At 33.8% G+C, this 23,472-nt stretch overlaps 1 protein-coding gene across 1 annotated transcript; it reads left to right on the forward strand.

Annotated features, from left to right (window-relative positions):
* The first annotated feature begins 105 nt into the window (after positions 1-105).
* Positions 106-22,984, forward strand: LOC144976835 (pseudouridylate synthase RPUSD2-like). The gene is made up of 12 exons (XM_078921336.1): positions 106-551; positions 2,050-2,158; positions 4,183-4,245; positions 6,189-6,307; positions 10,255-10,355; positions 13,095-13,261; positions 14,370-14,511; positions 16,098-16,234; positions 17,860-17,913; positions 19,112-19,203; positions 19,703-20,044; positions 22,869-22,984. Exons 1-12 carry the CDS (start codon positions 465-467, stop codon positions 22,959-22,961), a joined length of 1,506 nt encoding a protein of 501 aa, XP_078777462.1. The 5' UTR covers positions 106-464; the 3' UTR covers positions 22,962-22,984.
* Positions 22,985-23,472: the final 488 nt, after the last annotated feature.

The raw sequence follows: 23,472 nt of genomic DNA on the forward strand, positions 1-23,472 counted from the left end.
AAACGGTTTTCAAAAATGCCAGATTTTTGGAATCTGGCATTTAAAATGCCAAACTGGCAACCCTGCCCTTCATATTTTAACGGGGATTTTCCAATAATTCGATGCTCGGCCCACTTTCACTTTTAAACGTCCATTGGCTCACCTAACAAATTCTTTTTTGGATCCCTTCATTTACGAGTTTCACGTACATGAATGTGTTATAGTAATGCTTTCATTTATGTATTGATCAGTACCTTATAATTTGATAAGAGTTCTGTGTTCAGTAAACTCTATGTCTCTGCCTATACTCAGACGACTACACTATCACTATCTATCGAGATAACTAAACTAAACGGAATCGAGAATGAGAGTGAAAGTAGGAGTAGGAGAAGACTGACTGATTGACATTGAATATATGAAATATGATTATGACCATTTTTATTTGATTGAGTGGGCTTCTATCTTCTCACCTATCTACCCGAATAATGCAAGACGAGGAGGTCTTAGATTCAACAGATGATCCCTCGAAGAAGCTTCCTCAACTGTCGAAAAGAGCTTTGAGAAGAAAAAAAGTGGGTAGATATCAGGAATTATTTTTTTGTGATTTGTGCGGCTATGTGGTCTAGTGGTATGACACTCGCTTTTGGATCGAAAGTCATAGGTTCGAGCCTGGCACGGCACATAGTTGAGTCCTTGGAAAAGACTCTTTAATTTTAACTTTACAACTTTACTATCATTCTCTCACCATACTCAGGTGTAAAATTAGTACCTGGCCGTTAACAGCGTTGTCTGTGTCTGAAAAAAAATATATTATCGCCTAACACTAACAGGCATCATGTCTCGTTCATTTTGTTATGTGTTGCTGTTGGTCAGGGACCTTTTGTAAAGATTTTTGAGCACGTTAATCGATATTGCGCTATATAAAAGCTCAATTTATTTTTAAAAATCTGTAATGATTTTTAAAAATAGATAATGATAGACAAAGGGTGAAGGCCTTCAGTAGTTTCAAGTTTCACATAACCTAAAGAGGGGATTTTTGGAAGGCCTTCCCTAAGGTCCTCGAGGTATTATCTGTTTCAATTAGTATTTTTACCGTTGTACTTTTGTCAGGCATTTATTTATTAGTCAGTATCATTTTAAAAACTTGATAGATTATATATATATATATATATATATATATATATATTATATATATATATTGAATCATGTTTGATACAAATATGGTACGAAAAGTGCTCGACATGTAGTAATGGAGCGAATTATTATTTTAGTATTTACCACAATGTTTAGAATCAAGTTTAATTTACCAAGCCACAGTCACCGAAACTAAAACAAATAAGCAAGAAAAATATGTAGAACTAACGGAAAATAATTACAAGATACAACCTCCACACCTCAACATTTAGAAACACTAACAAAAAAACATCCACAAAACTCAGCGAACATATTTGGAAATTAAAAGACAAAAAACTAGACCACAACATTTCATGGAAAATTTTATCTAAAGCAACAGGATACACACCAACATCAAAACAATGTAGCCTATGCCTGGAAGAGAAATATACTATAATCAGGCACCCTCATGAAGCCACACTTAACACGAAAAATGAGATGTACGGTACATGTCCACATCGCCAGAAGTTCTTGTTAATCAACTACAAACCGGAACCACTTCAACAAACAACAACAGTCAACAAACCAACTCAGTCCTGACGATGGCTAATTAGGCATGAAACATTAATGTAGACTGTATCAAACATTGTGGTAAATATTAAAAATTATATATATATATATATATATATATATTATATATATATATATATATATATATTATATATATATATAAAATTGCTCCGAAACAGAACACCAAGGCCAGACAAACGTTATCATAAACTGAGTCCCTATCACCTTATTTTATTGAGTCCCTGCCGCCAGCACCAATAATATTCACTAACTTGCTACCAACACTGTTATTATCCTTGCCTCTCTGATACTTGTTTTTCTCAGTTTCACCCATTTATTTTCAGTCTCGCTTTTTTAAATTGAATTTTTCCTCTTGTTTCATCACAGAATGCTATTGCTCAGCACAACACAGAATTAAGAAACCAAAGGAAGGCAGAGGAAGCTGGACTCTGCATAAGTCCCAAAGAATTTGAAATATCGTACTACTTTCAAAATGGTATAGATATTATTATTATGGTGTTTTGTTTTTGTGCTTCTAAATCATCATGATGAGGTTTCATCCCCATCCCTCACCCTCTCCCTCCCCCCATTTTTTAAATTGTCACTCATGTTTGAAAACATTTGCTTGAAGCTGAGTATGATGGATAACCAGACACTTTAGGCCAGAAGCTTGTTATTTTGTTGCATCTCCAATTTCTTAGCACACATTCTCTCTCCAAAGACAGTTGTGACCCATAAGATTCACACACACATGCAAACACACACTGTACATACATCCATCCATACATACATACATCCGTACATATGTACATACATACATACATACATACATACATACATACATACATACATATATACATGCATACATATATATACGTATGTACATACATACATACATACATACATACATACATACATACATACATACATACATACATACATACATAAATACATACATATCCTCTCTCTTTCTCTCTCTCTTTAGCTTAACATATTCATTTCTTATTGTATACATACATGCCAACCTATCGCTTTTGGTGTTATCATTCCAAGTTTCACTTTTCCTTTCCACTATTGTCTCCAAAATTCAGATTTTAAAAAATAATGAAAATTATAAGAAACATGTAAAGAGAAGAAAATGGTGAAAAGAAAAGAAAATTATGTGTTATGGTCGCCAAACGGGCATTACTTAAAATAACCTGTCATCTGCATTTTTTGCCTTGTTGGGGCCTAAAAATTGCCAAAATTTGCCACAAAATTTGCTGAGCAGAACTAAGCCTCCCGGTAAAAATTAACACGATATATGGAAAAATAAATATAAAAGACATTTTATTACACTTAAATGAGGCTGCATTTATTTTTTTCCACACTGTAACGCGATTTATGCACCCTAACTTTCAGACAATCACACACACGCACAAAATACACACAGACACTGTGGAATAGAACACTTATACTGGCGAACATTCAACTCAGTCACACATAGGGCCTACTCCCTCTCATTCACAGTATAAGTTTGATCAAACTTTCACACCTACAGACTATCTCAAACGTACCCTTTCTCTCAGACTCATCAAAGGCCTAGTTTTCCTTTACTACTCTAAAAAAGAGGCATCACTGAATTTATTGTATTTAAGGAAAACTAGTCCTTTGATGTTGTCTTCTGTGAGTCTACGCCTTCTAGAAAACAAAACAAGATTATATAAAGAAAAACTTTGTTCAGCATCAGCTGACGAGCTTGTTGATAAGGCATACCGGGACGCCAAGGCAGCGAGAGCTGGAACATGATCTGCGACATACTTCCAGAAAAGAGTCAGATCAATGATTCCAGTATCAGACTCTCTCACAGCACTGGGCCCCAGTTTCTCAATATATCTAGTCAACTCATGCTGAGGAAGATGACAAAAATCAGGAATTGCAGTGTATGCAGATACACTGCGAGGCATAAAAGGAATGTTCTTTGGACTGAAAATCCTAATATCCTTCAAAAATTCCAAGCCGGGTTGCTTTTTAAAAATTTTTTTCTCTTTTACAAAAATTACCAAATTTGGCCAATTTTGGGAAATTTGCCAAAAATTGCGGATCGCCCTGATAGTCGCGGCCACAAATAATGCAGATGACAGAATAACGAATTCTGCCCTCGAGTATAACGGCCCCAAGTATAATTCATAGACAATCAGCTGTCCAATACAGAGAGTGCCTTTACAGCCATTTGAAGCTATAATACAATTATCTTCACTGTGCAATTCCTGAAATAAGAATGGGCCATCTTGCATTCATCTCGAAGTAGGGGATAAGATAGCTTGTCAATGGTGGTGTGGTGATTGTCCTAAATTAAATTACGAAATTCTATTTTTTGTCTCAAATTCCTATTTTCTGATATTCTGACTCCACTTTCAGAATACAGAAAGTTGTCAGGTATACAAATACAAAAATTCTAAACTGAGAGGAAAATGAAAGAAATTTTCATATATCTTATCTTTTCATCTTTTTTTTTTTTTTTTTTTTTTTTGTCTATAGAGGATGCTGGATTGAATTCAAGTCAAGAAAAATATATTGAAGCATCTTACTACTTTGAAAATGGTGACTATTACTAAATTTCTTCAATTTTATTTCCAATCAAATCAGTAATTAGTAGTCATATACCTTTGTAGGAAAAAGTCATTAACGTTGATATCAGTGGAGACACTGCCTAGGGATTTTCTTTTTTTTTTTTTTCTTTTCTTTTGTTGATGAATCCAGACAGGCATGATCCGAAAAAGATATTAATAATACAATGTATATTTTAAGGAGAGACAGAAATATTCCAGCAAATAAGGCAATGGTACTATTCTTTACATCGAGCAGAAATAACAAACACAAAGGCATACTCACAACAAACATCTATGCTATGATAAATAAGGACCCCAAGTGCCTCGATGACATACAAGAATTGTGATACGAAAAGGATTTTAAATACCTGAGATCCATCACAGGTGACTGTCATCAGGGGAAAAAACTCACTCAAAAATTCAGAAAAGCTGCCAAAGCATCCCAGTCCATAGATTAGGAGGCGATCGGCAATAAGTGCGGCTATGTGGTCTTGTGGTAAGACACTTGTGGTAAGACACTCGCTTTCGAACTGAAAGGTCCTGGGTTCGAGCCTCGCTTGACACATAGTCGAGTCCTTGGAAAAGACTCTTTCCTCACATTCTCTCACCGTACTCAGGTCTCAAATGAGTACCTGGTCGTTTCCACTATTGTGTGTGTCTGTCCAAAATAAAATGTAATACCGCCTAACAGGTGTCATGTCACATCCTACATGTTTCGTGTTGCTGTTGGCCTTGGACCCCTTGGAAAGTGCTTTGAGCACATTTAGTGGATATTGCGCTATATGAAAGCTCAATTTATTTATTTAATATGTCAAGTAAGTCAATACAATGCCAGACAAAGCAGAAAGAAAAATGGAAGAAATAAATCATTAAAAGATAGTCTTCTTCTACTCGGAATCAAACCTTAGACCCAGTGATATTTTTTCCTCTGTTCAAAACTGTTCTCAGTCAGGATGACATGAAAAAAGTGTCTTTAAAAGATCTTGAATTGTATTAAAGAGAGCATTAAATTAAAATGTTTCTTTTTATAATAAAGTTGTGGAAGTGGTGTGGGGTGTGGATAGAGTTGAGATAAATCAGGCCAAATTTTTCTGTAACTGAGCGGAGCAAAGTAGAGGCCACTCAACTGACAATGGCCAAAATAAGTGAATCTTAATAAGCATTTCTGATATACCTGCGAAGAAAAAAATTGTGGCTAATTTTCTTATATTTTATTTTTTTTACTTGTGGTTCTGATAGTTATCATTTGCCTTTTAGAATGGTCACCTTATTTTTATTTGATTTCATGAAAATGGTAATATTTTTGTCCATATCTGGGACATGACTTTTCTGAGTGGTAAGATGTGACAAATATGACCCTAACCCAATCCATTTGCTTCAATTTAAAATCAAAGCCTGAAATTTAGATTTTAAGTTAGATTGATCGAATTTGTAATGGCATGCTGGGGAGTCTCTGGTCTGTCTTCCCACCCTAACCTGTATTCCTTGTCAGCTGCATTATCAGGAGTTGAGCTGCAGATGCATGTTCTTCATATAATTAATTTTTATAGGGTTTAGGCAAGTAGCCTTCATTCTGTCTTTCCCACAGTCTCTTTCATGATTGACGGGCACCCATTTTCCGCCTCCTATTGTTTCTTGGCTTGCAGTTATCTATTTCGAATTTGTAAAATTTCAATTGGGGCTTTTTTTTTCGTTTTTTGTGTTGTTTTGTTTTGTTTTTGTTTTCTTTTCTCATGTATTAAATTTTTGTTTGTTTTATTAGAATAAATAATTGTAATTTATCTATAATTTCATAATCTATCCTTCAATTCTCTTCTCAGTATCTGGTTCAAATCAATCATAATAGCAGAGTTTGACTTGATGGGAAAGGAGGAGGCATCTCAAATATATGTTTAAAATGAGCATTAAAACTGTTACTGTTATTTAATTCTTCAGGTCTTCGTAAAGTGTACCCATACCAAAGTGTTATTGCTGATCGTGCCAAAGACAAATGGGTAGGAAGGACATTGAAGACTGTATTTGAGAAAGACTTACACTATGAACCGGAAGATTTGGTATGGTGATAGAAGATATATATATGCTTTGCATTTTTCAAACCTAAATGGCATACAAGTTTAAAATGAAAGAAAGGCATGCTTTTAATGTATTTTATTTTATTTTTTCATGTATTGAAAATTTTGCACAAACTAAAGCCTTAGATTTGGTTTCAAATCAGCACACAGGCTACAGAAAGACTATTTTGGGAGAAATGAAGCATACTGCACCAGATATTATGACTGATTTGCATTTGTCTGTCACCGAGGAAAATGGAGTTACAATAATAAAAATAAGAAGAAGAATGATAAGACACTCCAGCACGGTTTCATCGAACACATAATTTCCTTGAACTCATTCAAATGTCCAGAATCTTTTCCTTATTATTTTTGGTATCATTCCATTCCTGCCTCTAACTAATATTTACCTCAAACACGGTTTCTTCGAACTAATTTCACCTAACCAACTTTTAAAAATACAATTAATTAAGGTTGTTATTTTAAAATGCACCTGATGATTTTGACCACTGATTATTTACTGTGACATTGACAGTTATGTATGCGTTTATCGTGTGTATTTATCTACACTGTAGGTGTTTGTATACAATATGACACACATGCAGACACACAAAACCAAAAACCACTCATACACTCCATCGCTGCTTCGCAAAACTAACAACTAACTGCTTATCTCTTATCGCTTCGCTCATCTTTCTAATTTCAATGCCACATGCCATGAGTTGCTAATACATACATACACACACAAACAGCTTGTAATATATCATGTATAAAGTTATCTCCTTCAACATATCAATAGTGTAAATAAATAATAAAGTTCACTTTTTTCACCCTCAAACAGAAATTTGTCTTGGGGTCTATTTCAAGAAAGACTTGAATAACCCAGTTTTTAGCAGCAGTGCAGTGCCACATATTGAGTGAGGGAGAGGTGGTTTGCTGAAGGCCACATAACGCGATGGATATGTGGTCTAGTGGTATGACACTCGTTTTCGGAGTGGAAGGTCCTGGGTTTGAGTCTCGCTTGGTGCATAGTTGAGTCCTTGGAGAAGGCTATTTACTCACATTCTCTCACTGTACTCAAGTGTAAAATTAGTACCTGCCCGTTAACAACATTGTCTCTGTTGGAAAAAGTTGTAATATCACATAACAAACCTCATGTATCGTCCTACATGTTAATAGTTTATGTGGACCAGGTACCCCTTGTAAAGCGCTTTGAGCACACTTAGTGGATTGCACTATATAAAAGCTCAATTAAAGCTCAATTAGTATAATCAAACTAAGTATTTCGGGTACGTAGAAAAGTCCATACAGCTGATCCACACTGCCGTTATGACAAGGTACAGTTTCCTCAAACTTGAACTTTTTGCATGTCCTTAGGAGTTTGAGTAAACCTTTCTGAAGTGTAGTGATAATAATAATGATAATGATGACGATATAAATAATTTTAATTATAAGTATTATAATGGACTGACGAGGAGTGATGTATAGTAGAGCACAGAGATAATGAGGAACTCCAGGAGGAAAAAAATAGTTCTTCATGTCAGTAGCTCTTTACTTTAGTTAACCCCCCTCACACAAAAAAAGGTATTTGTGGAAATTAGTAACAGGAGTTTGTTAAAACCATCAGCTCATTGTGGCTTGTTCATTATCTACATTAAGATTTTATTAATACATGGGAGAGAAATGGGGCACATTAATGTGTTTGTTCCATTCACAAGGGCTCTCTTTCACTTAACAATCACACTAATATATACTAATGTGTGCAAAAGTCTATGCTCAATATTGTTGTATTATGATAATGTCTCTTTTATTTTTAGAGACTGATAAGAGAACAGTAACTAATTTTTCATTAGTTCCATGTGAGCACAGCACCGAACGAACGAACATTTAGCTGAAAATCCAAAAGTCATTAAATCTCCACCCTCGACGACAATCTGACCCCTGACTGACCTCATTGTGCTACCTGTACGAGCACTTCTGACTGCCCATTTTTTTCACCGATATGCCAATTTTATTGATGTCTTTAATCACGCACACTTTAAGATTATGTTATGTTCATGAATTGTTTTAGGTGGGAACAAAACGAGATAAAATCAGATTTTATTATGATACCAAACTCATTACAATCCTTTGCGCCGTTGATCGTTAAACCATAGATAAGTTTTGACAGAAAAGTTGTAAGAAGACCATAAAAAGTTAGGTTTTGTTAAGTGAAGTATTTAAATAATGTAACCGTAGACCAAACATTTTTTTGTCTTAAAAGAAATACAAGAGAATGCAAATTATAGTGCTATAAATATCTTGCTAATTTAAGTCTCCAAAGCTAAGTAACATGCCTGTAAAGTTGAATAATATCCATTTTTCACGAACCTACCAGTGCAAGTGGGCTAGTATAGGGGAGTGTAGTGTTATTTCATATCAATAGTAAATGATCATTGAATCCAAAATAATTTGTTAAGAGAGTTGCTTTTTAATACTCTTTCTTAACACAGTGCAAAGTATAGTGGCATGACTGACTTAATAATGCTTTCTTCCAGCAATGTCGTCTGATATTGCAGTTTCGGCTGTAGTGAAAATTTAATGTTTATTTGATTATAAATAAACAATGTTACTGATGAACGGATTCTATAGTCTATCGCATAATCCACCGAGCATAATAAAGATTACTGTTAAATATAATATTTTACTTCTTTTTTAAAATCATCCCTCGTGTTAGTGTTAGTGTCGGTCATAGTGATGCAATTCTTGTCTTTGAAGGCGTTTTACATTTTACATTCTTTCCACCCGAGAGATTCGAGTTTCTTTTCGATTTACATAGGCAAATAGTAGTCACTAAGACCCACTAAGTCCATGAGTCGGAGTTTATCCTTCTTTCTGTAGTATTATGATAAAAATCACTAGTTACCCTCTGGATCGGACGCTAGTCTATCGGGGGAGAGGGGTTTTAGGGTTTGGGCCAGAAATAATATCCACACCACCGGTAATGCATATAGTATAGAAAAATGTCAACAGGACAATGAGTGGAAATATCTATGTGGAATTCGACTATTATTAACTTGGATAAAGACAGAGTATTAAGCTTACAATTATAAGTACCAATATTTATCGCCAATGGTTTTTTAAAAATATTTTGTCCAAAGAGCTGGATTTGATAGCTGGTATTGTTTGATCAGCTATTACTTGAGATATACCGCAGTCCTATCTAAAGATTAAGAAGCAATTGTTGGTGTCCTTTAAATGACAGAGAACCCGTGATAAACATTGGCTTTATGATATTTCTGGTTTTAATAGACTGCTACGGATTACACATAACAATATAATTCAAATTATTAACTTTGTCAGTAACTCAGTAACAAAACATTCTTTCACTTTCAAGGATTTTAGCTGATTTCACTTCAAATGACCATAACTCAATAACCGTCACTTAAATGGCAATTCTGTTTTCACTATGATAAAATAGAACACAAATCTGTACGGTGACATTTTAATACAATTAATATTTTATCCAATGTACTTTTGGTAAAATTCTAAATTTTAGGTGCCTTTTTATTTCATACCGTAATAATTTAGTTCTGGATGAAATTTCTTCATTTAAAAGCAGTTTAAAGGAAGAAAGATGGATCTTTAAGTAAACTGAAGAAAAACTGACTCATAATTTGAACATTTAGTACAGATTAATTTTATAATGCATGTTTTATGCATATTTTTGCTACTCAGTGATCTCCCCTACTCAATCGCTTGCAGCGGTAATTAATTAGTGACAGCTTTATCTCGTGTAATCGGCAAGTGGTACCGTCGTTCAGGCTAGATCACAGAAACCGGGGCTTTTTGCTAAATGTTAAGTTTCAGCACTATTTTTGGTGCCGCGTGAGGTTAATCTCAATGGAGTCTTCTTTGTTTTTCATCATTCAATTGCAATTTTAAAGTTTATATCCATTTTCTTTAATCAGGAGAAGGCCCTGCAAGAAGGTAAAATTCTCATAAATGGTGCTCGACCATCCGTAAACCATGTGATTAAAGATTGTGATTACATCTCTCGTTTGAGACACAGGTAAGAACCAATAGTCCAACAGTGACTCACTGCCCAACTCTGGTATTATGCCAAAAATGCAATGTAAAAAAAATATGAGCTTTTATATATTGCAATGTCCACTTAACGTGCTCAAAGTGCTTTACAAGGGGTCCCTGGCCAACAGCAACATTTAACATGTAGGACGGGACATGATGCCTGTAAATCAGTATTACAATTTTTGTTCGGACAGAGACAATGCTGTTAACGGCCAGGTACTCATTTTACACCTGAGTACAGTGAGAGAATGTGAGTAAAGAGCCTTCTCCAAGGACTCACAATGTGCAGAGAGAGGCTCGACCCAGGAACTTCTGATCCGAAAGCGAGTGTCATACCACAAGACCACATAGCCAATGTAAAGTTTAATTGATTGGAATTTGAAAATACGGAGCTTGTTGCAGTTTAAGAAATAATAGTCATTCTTCCTTATAAAAGTCTATATTTAACTCAAATTTTAAATATGACCTTCACATTCAATTTTCAAATGCAGGTTCACTCTGACAAAGTGAGCCAAATAAAAACCCTACTTTTTTAACCAAGAGAGCAGTTACAACAATGCAACCCTAACTTTGATGAAGCTGGAGTTATAGTATAGTGCTGTTTTTTGGGTTTTTTTGGGTTTTTTTTTGTTTTGTTTTTTGGTATTTTTTTAAAGATCTGTAACCTAAGTGGGGATTATTATCATGATGATGATGATGATGATGATTATTATTATTATTATTATTATTATTATTATTATTATTATTATTATTATTATTATTATTATTGTTAAAAAGTAGAAATTTTATGATTGATTCAAAACAGATTTGGCCAACCTTCGAGTTTTACTGTTATAATTTATAATTGAACATTTATTTGTGTGTTTCTTTGGTATGGTTTCTTTTTGTTTGTTAGTTTGTTTTATGTTGTTTGTCTTTTGGGTTTTTTTGTTTTTTTTTTTGTTTTGGTTTCTTTTTTTGCTTTGTTTGTTTTTGTTTTCTGTTCTGATTTTATTTTTTGTTTGTTTGTTTTTTGTTTGCCAGTTTTTGTATTTTGTTTTGTTTTTGTACGAAAAGATAATAAGAATAGCAGTCTTTTCCATAACTAATTATAAAATTTGTAGAAATTGAGAGCTTATTTTATTTCACCTTTCTTTTTTATAATATTCAGAGAATTATTACTCTTTCCTTGTAATTGTAGGTTAGTGAAGAAGGATTTTATGACATGTCTCCGAGCATAAGATTGCAGTAAGAGTTATCTACACACATATTATATTTTTGATCATCAGAGAGTTGTGCAGTATTATTTGTATTTAATTTAAACCATTTTTTTTACCTTAACGTCTGCTTTTATTTTTTTAATCAATTTTTCAATTTGAAAGAGAACATTTTTTTTCACAAACGAAGCCATTTTGAAGTAAAGAAAAGTGTAATTTTTTTTTTTTTTTTAAAAACAACTTGAGAATTTATATAGCGCTATATCCACTAAACATGCTAGAAGAAGTGCTTAACAAGGGGTCCCTAGCCAACATCAACATTTAACACGTAAGATGAGACATGACACCTGTTAAAAGCCAGGTACTCATTTTACACCTGTGTATGATGAGAGAATGTGAGTAAATAGCCTTTCCCAAGGACTCAACTATGCACCACTCAAAGGCCGGACTCAAACTATAGACCTTCCAGTCCAAAGCCAAGTGTCATACCACAAGACCATATAGCTGCATAATTTTAGATTCCTGGGTGGCGGGTGGTTGGATGGGAGCATCACCCTTGAATCATATACCTATGATGTTCGCATGGGTGTACGATCCGATAGTGATGTCGTTTCTTCTTCTCTTTACTAGCCTATCCTGTTTCTTTGGTTTGTGATTGTATTTTTGACAGGGGATATTTTTTTTTCTGTAAATCTTCTGCCTGTTTGTTCTTGGTTATTTATAATTTAGCTTATGATATCTTTAGGTTATGATTTTGATTTACATTTGTACTATTTTTGTTAGATTGCTTGTTTTTTTTTGTTTCAGCGGTCTCTCATATAACCTCAATTGTGTTGGAAGAGACCTAAAGCAATAAACAAACAAAAAAAATTCCTGGTTGGGGATCCTGACCTCCCATAGTGGGCAGGGAGGTACATGCTGTGTCTTCTATCCCCCCATACCCGTTTCCCAATTGTTTCCTGTCATTGTCTTGGAATGAGATTACTTGGTTTTGTCCTGATCCTTGCCGGAGCTCCTTGGCAGGGAGGGAAACAGTCGAATGTATAGTTATAGTTTTGGGAGATGATATTTTTTTCCTTGTAAATCATCTCTCTGTTATGCATTGTATTATGTTGAGTTTACATATTATATTATATGATTGGTAAACATTTGAGTGTATTCCTCTTAGTTGGGACCTGTGCTTGTGTCTGGATGAGACTTTTAGGTGATCTCAAACTAAGTACATTGGTGGTATGATCTTGGAATCTACATCTGATCCCTATTTGTTCCCAGTTCCCCTATGTCTTACTTTTTCTTGGGTGCTTTAATTGTAATTCTATAACTTTTTACTATCCCATTTTCTTCCTTTTTACTGGCGCTGATATAACCTAAATGTGTTGCAAGCGCCGTAAAACCCTTAAAAACAAACAAAACAAACAATTTTAGATTTGATTTCATTATGGATTTGACCATGGGGAGGTTTTTAAAATTTTTTAATGTTATTATTTGGGTTTCCTTTCAATTATTATTTCATCTCTCTTTGACAGCCATGAAAACCCAGTAACAGACCGTCCACTGGAGATTTTGGCCGATACAGAGGATGTGGTGGTTGTAAACAAACCATCTTCCATTCCTTGCCATCCCTGTGGACGGTATCAGTCTAACTCTGTGGTCTCCATCCTGGCTAAAGAGATGGGTTATTTCAATCTACAAAGTAAGAAGCAATTCATTTGCTAGTTTAACTTCAGCCTTAGACTTCCTTGGTGTCAGCTGTTCTACTCTTTCGAAAATTTAAAGGCACATTCACTTGTTTGATGCACCAAGAACTTAACACAATTATTATTTTGTCATTTGAAAAAAAATCTCTACCATCATAGTACAAAATATGAAGGTTGTATGTTTCATATTGCTTAGTAAAGCGCTTTTGGTATATTTAGTGAATATTGTTTGATTTAATTAAAAAATAACCAAAAGTCGTAAAATCTTAAAATCTACTTACAAACCCGTCTATATCATGATAATACGATTTATTATTTTGGACTTATTAAAAAGAAAATTGGGGTCCTCTTTCATCACAACTTTAGTCTGTTTCTGTGAAATCAGTTGTTTTTGAATAAAGATAGTGTAAAATTCTGTACCAGCAATATATATAGTTTTAGTAGTTAATAGATCTTGTTGGTGCTTACTTGGGTACACATAGTTTTCGCTTAATTAGCTTATTAATTAAAAGATTACATCACGTTGGTGTCATTATCTTTTGATACTCTAACTGTGAAATTTAAAATTTAGCCAAGATCCTACCTTAAGCTTAAACTTAAAGTACATACTTAAAGTTTGCTGTTGCTAGCGGTTTTTTTTTTTTAAAGCAGACCCAGAGAGAAAATAAAATATCATATATTAAAGCTTTTATGTAAAGCTGTTTGATGAATGTTGATGGCTGATAGAGTGAGTCTGTACTTTAACTTTTGTCTTGTTACCAATTCAAGCGATATTGAGCATGGTCAATGTCTGAGTGAGTGACATCTATTGCAAAACTATTGCTCTAGAATCTTTAGAGGGCAGAACTCTTTATCCACATCACTCAATTGAGATGTGAACAAATGTGAGTATAAAAAAGACACATAAATTATTATATGTTTATCAAATGTATTTGCTATGGTAAAACCTTAAAATGTGCAATATAAGTGAGCATATTTTTAAAAAAAAGATAATCTTTTATTATTATTAAATCAATCAAGATACTGCCACGAGAGCATCTTTATTTAGAATACTCTTTCTCAACATGTGCTATAAAATTGACCATTTTCCTTTTACTCGTTCAGTGAGTTGCCGGCTTGACAGGCTGACATCGGGTGTGTTGATTCTTGGAAAAACTGAGAAAGCCATCAAGAAATTGAATGACCAAGTCATGAAAAGACAAATGCAGAAAGAGTACATCTGTCGTGTTATTGGGGAGTTTCCAAGGTATGTCATGTTGTAAATAATGTTAATATGCAGCTACCAGCCAGGTACTTATTTTACACTTGAATACTGTGAGAGAAATTATGAGTAGAAAGTCTATTCCAAAGAGTCAACTTTGCACCGTTTAGTGCGAGACTCAAATCAAGGATCGTTTGGTCTGGAGGTAGCAGCAGCCTCTTATGGTTCACACTACTATGTTATGACGATCGACCCAATCAGCAAAGTCCGGTCCGCATTCGTGCACCGTCGCGAACCCGCCTGGTAGCATCGTCACAACACACCTTTCGACTAGATGCTCTGTCGTCTGGGGTTCTTGCCCACAGCGTGGACATATTGGACAGGAAGTCTGGAGGCGAGTTTAAGACCACTAGATCACAAAACCGTTTAGAGCATATTTGTGTTGAATTTCAAAACAAATATTCTGAGTGTCTAGTTATTTTATGGAAGTTAAGACTAATTGAAGAATAATAACTATATTGCTATGTAAGTATTGACACTCTTAGCAATTTAAGTGCAATGCAGACATTTATATGTCCAATGTCTTTGTCCATTTTTTTTTTTCAGTTGTTCACCACCTAAAACATCTGGCAATCTATTTTATTGACTAGATGGCTGCCTAGTCTATAAATTGACGTTTGAAGCAATTTTACAATAAAATAAGTAATTTTGAATAAGAAGGTAGAAGTATCCTCTGGGAAATCACAGCCTGACGAATTTAAAAGAATCAATTATTATACAATATTTCTCTCAATTTTTCTATTCATACTGAGGTTTTCAAACTGACAGTTAAAATGAGTTGTAACTTCTTGGCTTTTCTGTTGTAATTAAATCAATTTCTCTTTTTAATTGTGAAAATAATGTGTGTTTTGTGGCCTGCCAACACTTTATACACTCATAACGTCCCATAATGTCCTGATTTCGCACATTCTATTTATTTTAAAATTGTTAGTTAACTTTTCTTCTTTTCAAATATATTTGAGTCATTTTGACTGCCTGTAAAAAACTGTTGTATCCGGAAATTTTGCCATTTTTAGTCCCAATTCTGCTATGCCTCAAAATGTAACTGAAGTGACTTTTTGATATTTGAATGGAGAAAATGTTTGATTTTAGTTGGGGGGTTTTAGTTGTTGTTGTGTATGTGTTTGTGTCTTAGTGTGTATTTGTGTCTTAGTTTGTGTTTGTGTGTGTGTGTGTATGAGAGAGAGAGAGAGAGAGAGAGAGAGAGAGAGAGAGAGAGAGAGAGAGAGAGAGAGAGAGAGAGAGAGAGAGAGAGTGCTTTTAGTTCCAGGAAAATATTACAAATTTTGGGGTAAAAATCCATATTTTTAAAACTCCCTAATCCCGTTCTGGGTTGGCAACTCTGGTCATAGGAGAAAAGCCAGTGTAATACAAAAAAAAAAAGAAGATGATGATGGTTGAGCTGAAGGGTGTTTATCCATATAACTAAATTTCAAGCATATATGAGCATTTTCAGTTGAATGACAACAACTGCATGATTTATTAATTCGTCTTTATCAGCTGCTGTCATCAAAACCTTCAATAAATATTATTAGTAATTATTGAATCTTTCAATGATTTTATTGTACCAGTGAAACCTTGACAGTGGATCAACCTTTAAAGGAACTGTCTCACAAGCCTCGTCTTCAAATAGTTTCACCAAATGGCAAACCAAGCCAGACGATCTTCACTCGCCTTAGTTACAATGGAAGGTCCAGCGTGGTCAAATGTAGGTCTGTTTATAGAGATTATGAATTGATCGACACTTCCTCCCTTCACCTCAAGTTGGTGTTAGGTCAGGGTGAACCAGGTGTTATAATAACATAAATAAAGTAGTCTCTCAGAGCCATAGGGTTTATTTGTTCCCGTATTGCTCAACAATAACAGTGATTGTTTGCTACCTCATGGATAGGATGCTTGTGTGAACAAAGGAGTCTGAAAAAAACCTCAACTGCACTCGATGCGTGTCCTTTTACTTGTTAGATTTTACCAATCAATCTATCCAAAAAAAAAAATAATCTAAATTTAGGCCAGAAAGTTCAGAATGACTAAGGTTGTTTTTTTATTTTTTTTATTTTGTTTTGTTTTGCAAAGATATCAATATCATCTATTTGTCTCAACAAATAGGGATCCTGATGTCTCAGTTGGTAGCACACTCACTCCACATGCAAGGAGACGAAAGTTGTTCCCACATGATTTTAAGACTTTTTTTTCCTTCCCCCATTATCCACCCAGCAGTAATTGGGTAGCTGGGTCTGTTAGATCAGGTGACAAGTACTTACTTTGCGATAGACTAGTTTCTATCCAAAGGGTAGCAAACAATTGCTTCGCCATAGAAAGTGTGATAAACTCTGATTCCATGGGTCTAATGGCTCTGAAGGACTACTTTTTCAATAAATTTATAGTAATTCAACAAAAATTTAACACATTTGACTTATAATTAAATTTTAAACATCTCTATACACCTCAGGGTGTTACTAGGTTTAGTTTATAGATCACATGTTATGCAAACTGAGTGAAAAAGTTTATAATTTTAGATTCATTGATTTCAGTTTCAACATGACAAACTATTCATTGTTATCAAGTCGGTCTCATAATATCCATTTCTGCCAATCATTTACAGTTTGTCGTACCAAATGATGAGGCTATTGCTTAGTTTTATAATGCAAATTTTTAAAATTTCTTCTCATTGTTATTTATTCAAAATTACTTTTCTAGTTTTTGAAAAAAATGTATATATAATATAGGTTAAAGAGAGCTTTTAATGGATTTAAGAGTAAAGAAAAAAGGTAAATAGTTGATAAATCAATAAACAAAATCTGTGGCCATGAGTTTCAAATGTGCTTGTGATCGATATTTGGTGCATGTTCTGGCATAGTAATGATGATGAGGATGACGATGATGATAATATTAATGATAATAATAATAATAATAATGATAATAATAATAATAGTTAAGATAATAATAATGATAATAATAATAATAATAATAATAATAATAATAATAATAATAATTATAATGTAATACATTAATAATGATAGTAGTAATATCAATGATAATAATGATATTAATAATAATAATATTTAATATATGATAATACTAATAATGATCAATAATTAATTAACAATAATAATAGTATTTATTTAAAAATTATAATAATAATAATAATAATAATAATAATAATAATAATAATAATAATAATAATAATAATAATAAATTGATAGATAAATAAATAAATAATAATGATAATAATAAATAATATATTGTGCAAATCACTAGGTTCATCCAGTATATTATTATATAAAACAGGATAGTTATAGCAATAGTAATGCAGATTCCTATGTTATATTTCAGGTTTTCCCATCACCGGCAGGACTCATCAGATTCGAGTCCATCTACAATATCTAGGTGTGTAATTGCACAGCTCATCGTCTCTCTTTTCTTGCTTGTTTCTTATACCGTGTTAACGCACCCTTTTGTTTCATGATTTCTGATATTTAAAATGAAGGTTTGCCTACCATGTGTGTAAATAGTAATGTCTATTGTGTTAACGCACCCTTTTGTTTCATGATTTCTGATATTTAAAATGAAGGTTTGCCTACCATGTGTGTAAATAGTAATGTCTATTATGTTAACACACACCTTTTGTTTCATGATTTCTGATATTTAAAATGAAGGTTTGCCTACCATGTGTGTAAATATAATGTCTATTATGTTAACGCACCCTTTTGTTTCATGATTTCTGATATTTAAAATGAAGGTTTGCCTACCATGTGTGTAAATAGTAATGTCTATTGCTTTGTAAGCCATTGAAATTGATAAATTTTTATTTTTCCATTATATTTTTAAAATTTATTTTAAGAACGTAAAGTGCCTAGAGCCTGTTGAAATCGGGGTAAGGCGCTATACAAATGTCATGTATTATTATTATTATTATTATTATTGTTATTATTATTATTATTATTATTATTATTATTATTATTATTATTATTATTATTATTATTATTATTATTATTATTATTATTATTATTATTATTATTGTTATTGTTATTATTATTATTATTATTATTATTATTATTATTATTATTATTATTATTATTATTACTATTTGGTTTTGTTAGGAAATTGTAATTTTTGTGTGTGTTTGATCATTTGCTGATGTGACTTTTTCATAGACATGTTCATTATCCTGTATGTAATGATTACTTAATAAGGGTCTTCTAGTGAATTGATTGTCTTTGAGAAATGTTGGTCTTTAACTTTAATCATTGTTTAGAACATAATGAATTTAAAAATGCCTTTGAAAGCGAACTGTTTTGCTTTAAAATATGTATATGACTGAGCATTCATAATATGTTAGCAATAAGAATGTATGGTTGTGTTTTATTTTGTTTTTTTATTTATTTGTTCATGTTATTTTAAATTTTCTTCTGCGCTTTAATGTTTCTCATTTTTAAATATTTTTATCTCAAAGATTATGCAAAGTGCGATGCCCAATGAATTGTTACTTATGTTTTAACGGTGTTTAAGAACCAGGATAAATTCTGGCTCCATGGGCCTATGGCTTTGAAGAATTACTTTTTGTTTTGTTTTGTTTTGTTTTCAGGCCATCCTATAATTAATGATGCCTTCTATAACAGCAATGCCTGGGGTCCTAACAAAGGGAAGGGGGGAATCTATGAAGTATCCAATGATATTGTAAGTATTAAGAATTTTGAGCATTTATTCACAGCAATATCCACTAAACGTGCTCAAAGCGCTTTACAAGAGGTCCCTAGTCAGGTACAACACTTAACATGTTGGACAGTGCATAAACCTGTTAGGAGATATTACATTTTTTTTTAGACAGAGACAATGCTGTTAACAGTCAGGTACTCTTTTTACATCTGAGTACAGTGAGAGAATGTGAGAAAAGAGCCTTTTCCCCCAGTGACTCAACTATATGCCACTCAGAGCAGAACTCGAACCCTGGACCTTCTAATCCGCAATTTTGCTATGCTTGATGTGCTTCATAATGCTTTGATTTCTATATCTTTGTATCTATGTTCTTTCCAGAATTTTCCATAAACAGGAATCATACTGCTGCTCAAAGAGGCTAAGTTTTTATAATACTGAGTCCGATTAGAGAGACTTATATTATATATAAGGATGCACCATTTTTTATTTCAAATTTTGGTTCACGAAACTGTCTTTCCAGGTGCATGCCACTATCCTTAAAAGAGAACGAGAAAAGCAGTGGGAAGGAGGAGAGAATCCACTTTTTCAAAAGAAATTGGAAGAGATGAAACAAGAGACCCGATTGGCCAGCAGAAATGATAAATATCCCAATCGACACTCTTCAACGGATAATGATATGAGATATAAAAATTCAGATGTTAATGAGAATGACGGGGATACTCCATGTGTCACTGGGAAGAAAACTCGTCCTGGTTTTGATTTGACAAAATGGAAGGTTGACCGGTCATGTGATCTGTGCCGAATGGCTGACAATCCCAAGCCAAGAGAATTAGTTATGTTTCTCCATGCTTTGAAATATAAGGTAAAATATGTTATGTTCATTCATTTTTGTCTATTGAATGATGTCTTTCATGACTGTATGAGATATCAGACCATACAAAACAAAAAAAACATAATACATATTAATTTACAACATTTCAATATTTCATCATATTCAATGCTCTTCACAATGTTTCTTTTTTTCTCCAGCAGGCCATATGCCACCAAATTCCAATTTTATGCAGTACATGTTGCCTGTTTTGCACTATTTTAAAAAAATTCTTGCTGTTATTATTAATCACTGCCTAAAGCCAGGGAGTCATTCACACCACAGTCGAGACTAGTAATGTGGGCAAGGTGTTTCACCAAAGAACAACCTTTGTACCAAAATTTGGCCCACTTTTCAGTTTTTGTGAACTTATTCATGTGTTAAGGGAAATTTTCCTTTGAACGGTAATCACCACTCTCATTTGCAGAAAGAGAGAAAATTGCCCAGTGAGTTAGGGCATTGAAACAGGTGTGTATAAAACAGTGCAAATAAAGCAGAAAAAAAAATAATTTAAAAAAAAAACAAACTCAGTCATCGTTCTTGTATTTTTGTCTCTACTTTGTCTGGCATGTTCAATAAACACATTTTCAGGTCTTTATCTTAATCTTATACCCGCGCCCATTTTTCACAGAACTATTTGACTTGATAAAGGCTATACAGGGCATGATGGTTAAGATTTACATAATTAGCAAAATTTAAAGGAGTTGATTTCTTTAAAAGCAGTATGGTAGAATTTTAGTTTTGTTCGAGAGGTATCATGATCAAGATGTTTTATAAGGAGGAAAGGCACCAGTAGTCAAGTGGTATAGTATATACCTACATAGACACTTAACCCATATTACCACTCAACTCAGTTGTGAACGATTACTTGAATTCATTCATTGATGCTGCTGTAACTATCATTGACGCTGGTGTTTCTTAAATAAGACTTACTCACATTACCACTCAACTCAGTTGTGGATGATTACTTGAATTCATTCATTGATGCTGCTGTAACTATCATTGACGCTGGTGTAACTTCAATAAGACTTACTCACATTACCACTCAACTCAGTTGTGGATGATTACTTGGAGATATTCATTGATGCTGCTGTAACTTAAATAAGACTTAACTCACATTACCACTAAACTCAGTTGTGAATGATTACTTGGATATATTCAGTGATGCAGGTGTAACTTAAACAAGACTTGTGCCGTATAGAATAGACATTTGGTTGTATAAATCTTGAGTGCTGGGTGGGGATCCTGACCTCCCATAGTGGGCAGGGAGGTACATGCTGTGTCTTCTATCCCCCATACCCGTTTTCCAATTGTTTCCTGTCATTGCCTTTGAATGAGATTACTTAGTTTTGTCCTGATCCTTGCCGGAGTTCCTTGGCTGGGAGGGATATAGTCGAATGTATAGTTATAGTTTTGGGAGATGATATTTTTTTCCTTGTAAATCATCTCTGTTATGCATTGTATTATGTTTAGTTTACATATTATATTATATGATTGGTAAACATTTGAGTGTATTCCTCTTTGTTGGGACCTGTGCTTGTGTCCGGATGAGACTTTAAGTTTTAGGGATCTCAAACTAAGTACTTTGACGGTGTGCTCTTGGAATCTACATCTGTTCCCTATTTAAACCAATTCCCCTTTGTCTTAACTTTTCTTTTGTGCTTAAATTGTAATTCTAGAACTTTTTACAATCCCACTTTCTTCATTTTTACTGGCGCTGATATAACCTTAATGTGTTGCAAATGCCGTAAAACCATTAAAAAAAAGAAAAAATCTTGAGTGCTAAGAGCATTCAGAACAGTGTAAATAGCCTATATACAGTGCAACACACATTTGTCAAACACACATTCGACAAATTCACGGCTACTTTCGATAAATTCACGGCTTCAACAAACAAGAACAGTTCCCAAATATTTCTATCATTGTGTTAGCAAATGTTTTTCACGGCATCCATGAACGGTTTCGTTGTGTTGACGAACTAAACAAGGATAACTTTTGAGGCTCCTCTCCCACCCCCTTTCCCATTGCCCATGAAAAGAGAGAGAGAGAGAGAGAGATAGAGATCACAGAGCAAGTTGTGTTGTGCCGTGGCCTTCATGAACTTATAACCTGATACTGACAAAATGATTTCATCATAAAACAAGATGATGATAGCGAAAACAAAGTTAATTACTGAGAATTGTATTCAATAGTTCAACCAATTGTATCAATTGTTTCCTTGAGCACCTGTAGGAACAACTCACTTTTCATTTTCGTCTTGTGATTGCCTTAATATCAGTAATTATAGTCAGTCTCAGGCATAGCCATCTTAAGTACTTGTCTGTCACTTCACTCGAAGCAATCAAACCCTCAGATTGTGAGTTTTTATCACAATAATTTGACACACTGGTGAAGGAAATACATTGAAACGCCTGACAACGCCATGCATATTTTTCAATCGCCTGAATTAAAACTGTGAGTTATGCTCAGTATCTGTAGGGATGATGGCTACATCACAGTTTGAATCCCTTGTCTTACAGCCATGTTCACGAACTTTTCCCATTGTCCAATGTAGTTTGACGAATGCGTGTTGCACTGTATATAAACTGACCTGGTTACTTGAATTTTAAGTCTAAGTGCTTACACACCATATTTTCATTTTCGATATGATTTGTTGAATTTGAGTAAATTATTTTGCTCTTTAGATGGAGGCAAAAATTCGTAGTTTTACAATTTGTTTGTAGCAGAAGGAAGGTCTGTATAAAGGTCTGTAAATTTGTTTATTTATTATTTTCTCATTTGTTTACCGTCTCTTACCGTCTCTCTATCTTTTTATCAGGGTCCTGATTGGGAATATGAGACGGAGATGCCATATTGGGCTCATGAAGATTGGCGAGATGAGGACCAGTTTATGTTGGAGGAAATTACATGAAATAAATATATCATAAAACTAAATAGAGCGTTGTTGTTAATTAAAACTCCCTTATAATAGTCCTAAATTAACACCAGAACATGGAAAGGAGCCACCAGGCCCATGGAACGAGAATGTATCCCAGTTTCTGAAGCATTGTGTAGGTTAACAGTTGTATGGTATCCATTCATAGGATTAGAAACCAGTCAATCACGAGGTACTTTCCGCATATCTAACCATCCAGCTATCTAATAACTGATTCTTTATTCTCTATTGTCTTGTGGCACTTCTCTACTCACTTCATTTTTTGTTATTATGCGGCCATGTGGTCTAGTGGTATGACATTTGCCTTCAGATTAGAAGGTCCTGGGTTTGAGTTCCGAGCAGCGCATAGTTGAGTCCTTGGAAAAGGCTCTTTTCTCACATTCTCTCAACGTACTCAGGTGTAAAATGAGTACTTAACCGTAAACAGCATTGTTTCTTGTCCGAAAAGAATTGTAACATTGCTTAACAGGCGTCATGTCTCAACCTG

The sequence above is a fragment of the Berghia stephanieae genome, chromosome 7 (genome assembly GCF_034508935.2).
Source record: "Berghia stephanieae isolate SIO BIC M18660-M18661 chromosome 7, UCSD_Bste_1.3, whole genome shotgun sequence".
In the NCBI taxonomy this organism is placed as follows: Eukaryota; Metazoa; Mollusca; class Gastropoda; order Nudibranchia; family Aeolidiidae; genus Berghia; species Berghia stephanieae.

Excerpts from the sequence above, each read along its gene's own strand:
- LOC144976835 (XM_078921336.1), top strand. The coding sequence starts at position 465 with ATGCAAGACGAGGAGGTCTTAGATTCAACAGATGATCCCTCGAAGAAG. Across the intron at positions 4,246-6,188 it reads ATCTTACTACTTTGAAAATG|GTCTTCGTAAAGTGTACCCA; the intron begins GTGACTATTACT and ends TTAATTCTTCAG. Across the intron at positions 20,045-22,868 it reads TCCATGCTTTGAAATATAAG|GGTCCTGATTGGGAATATGA; the intron begins GTAAAATATGTT and ends TCTTTTTATCAG.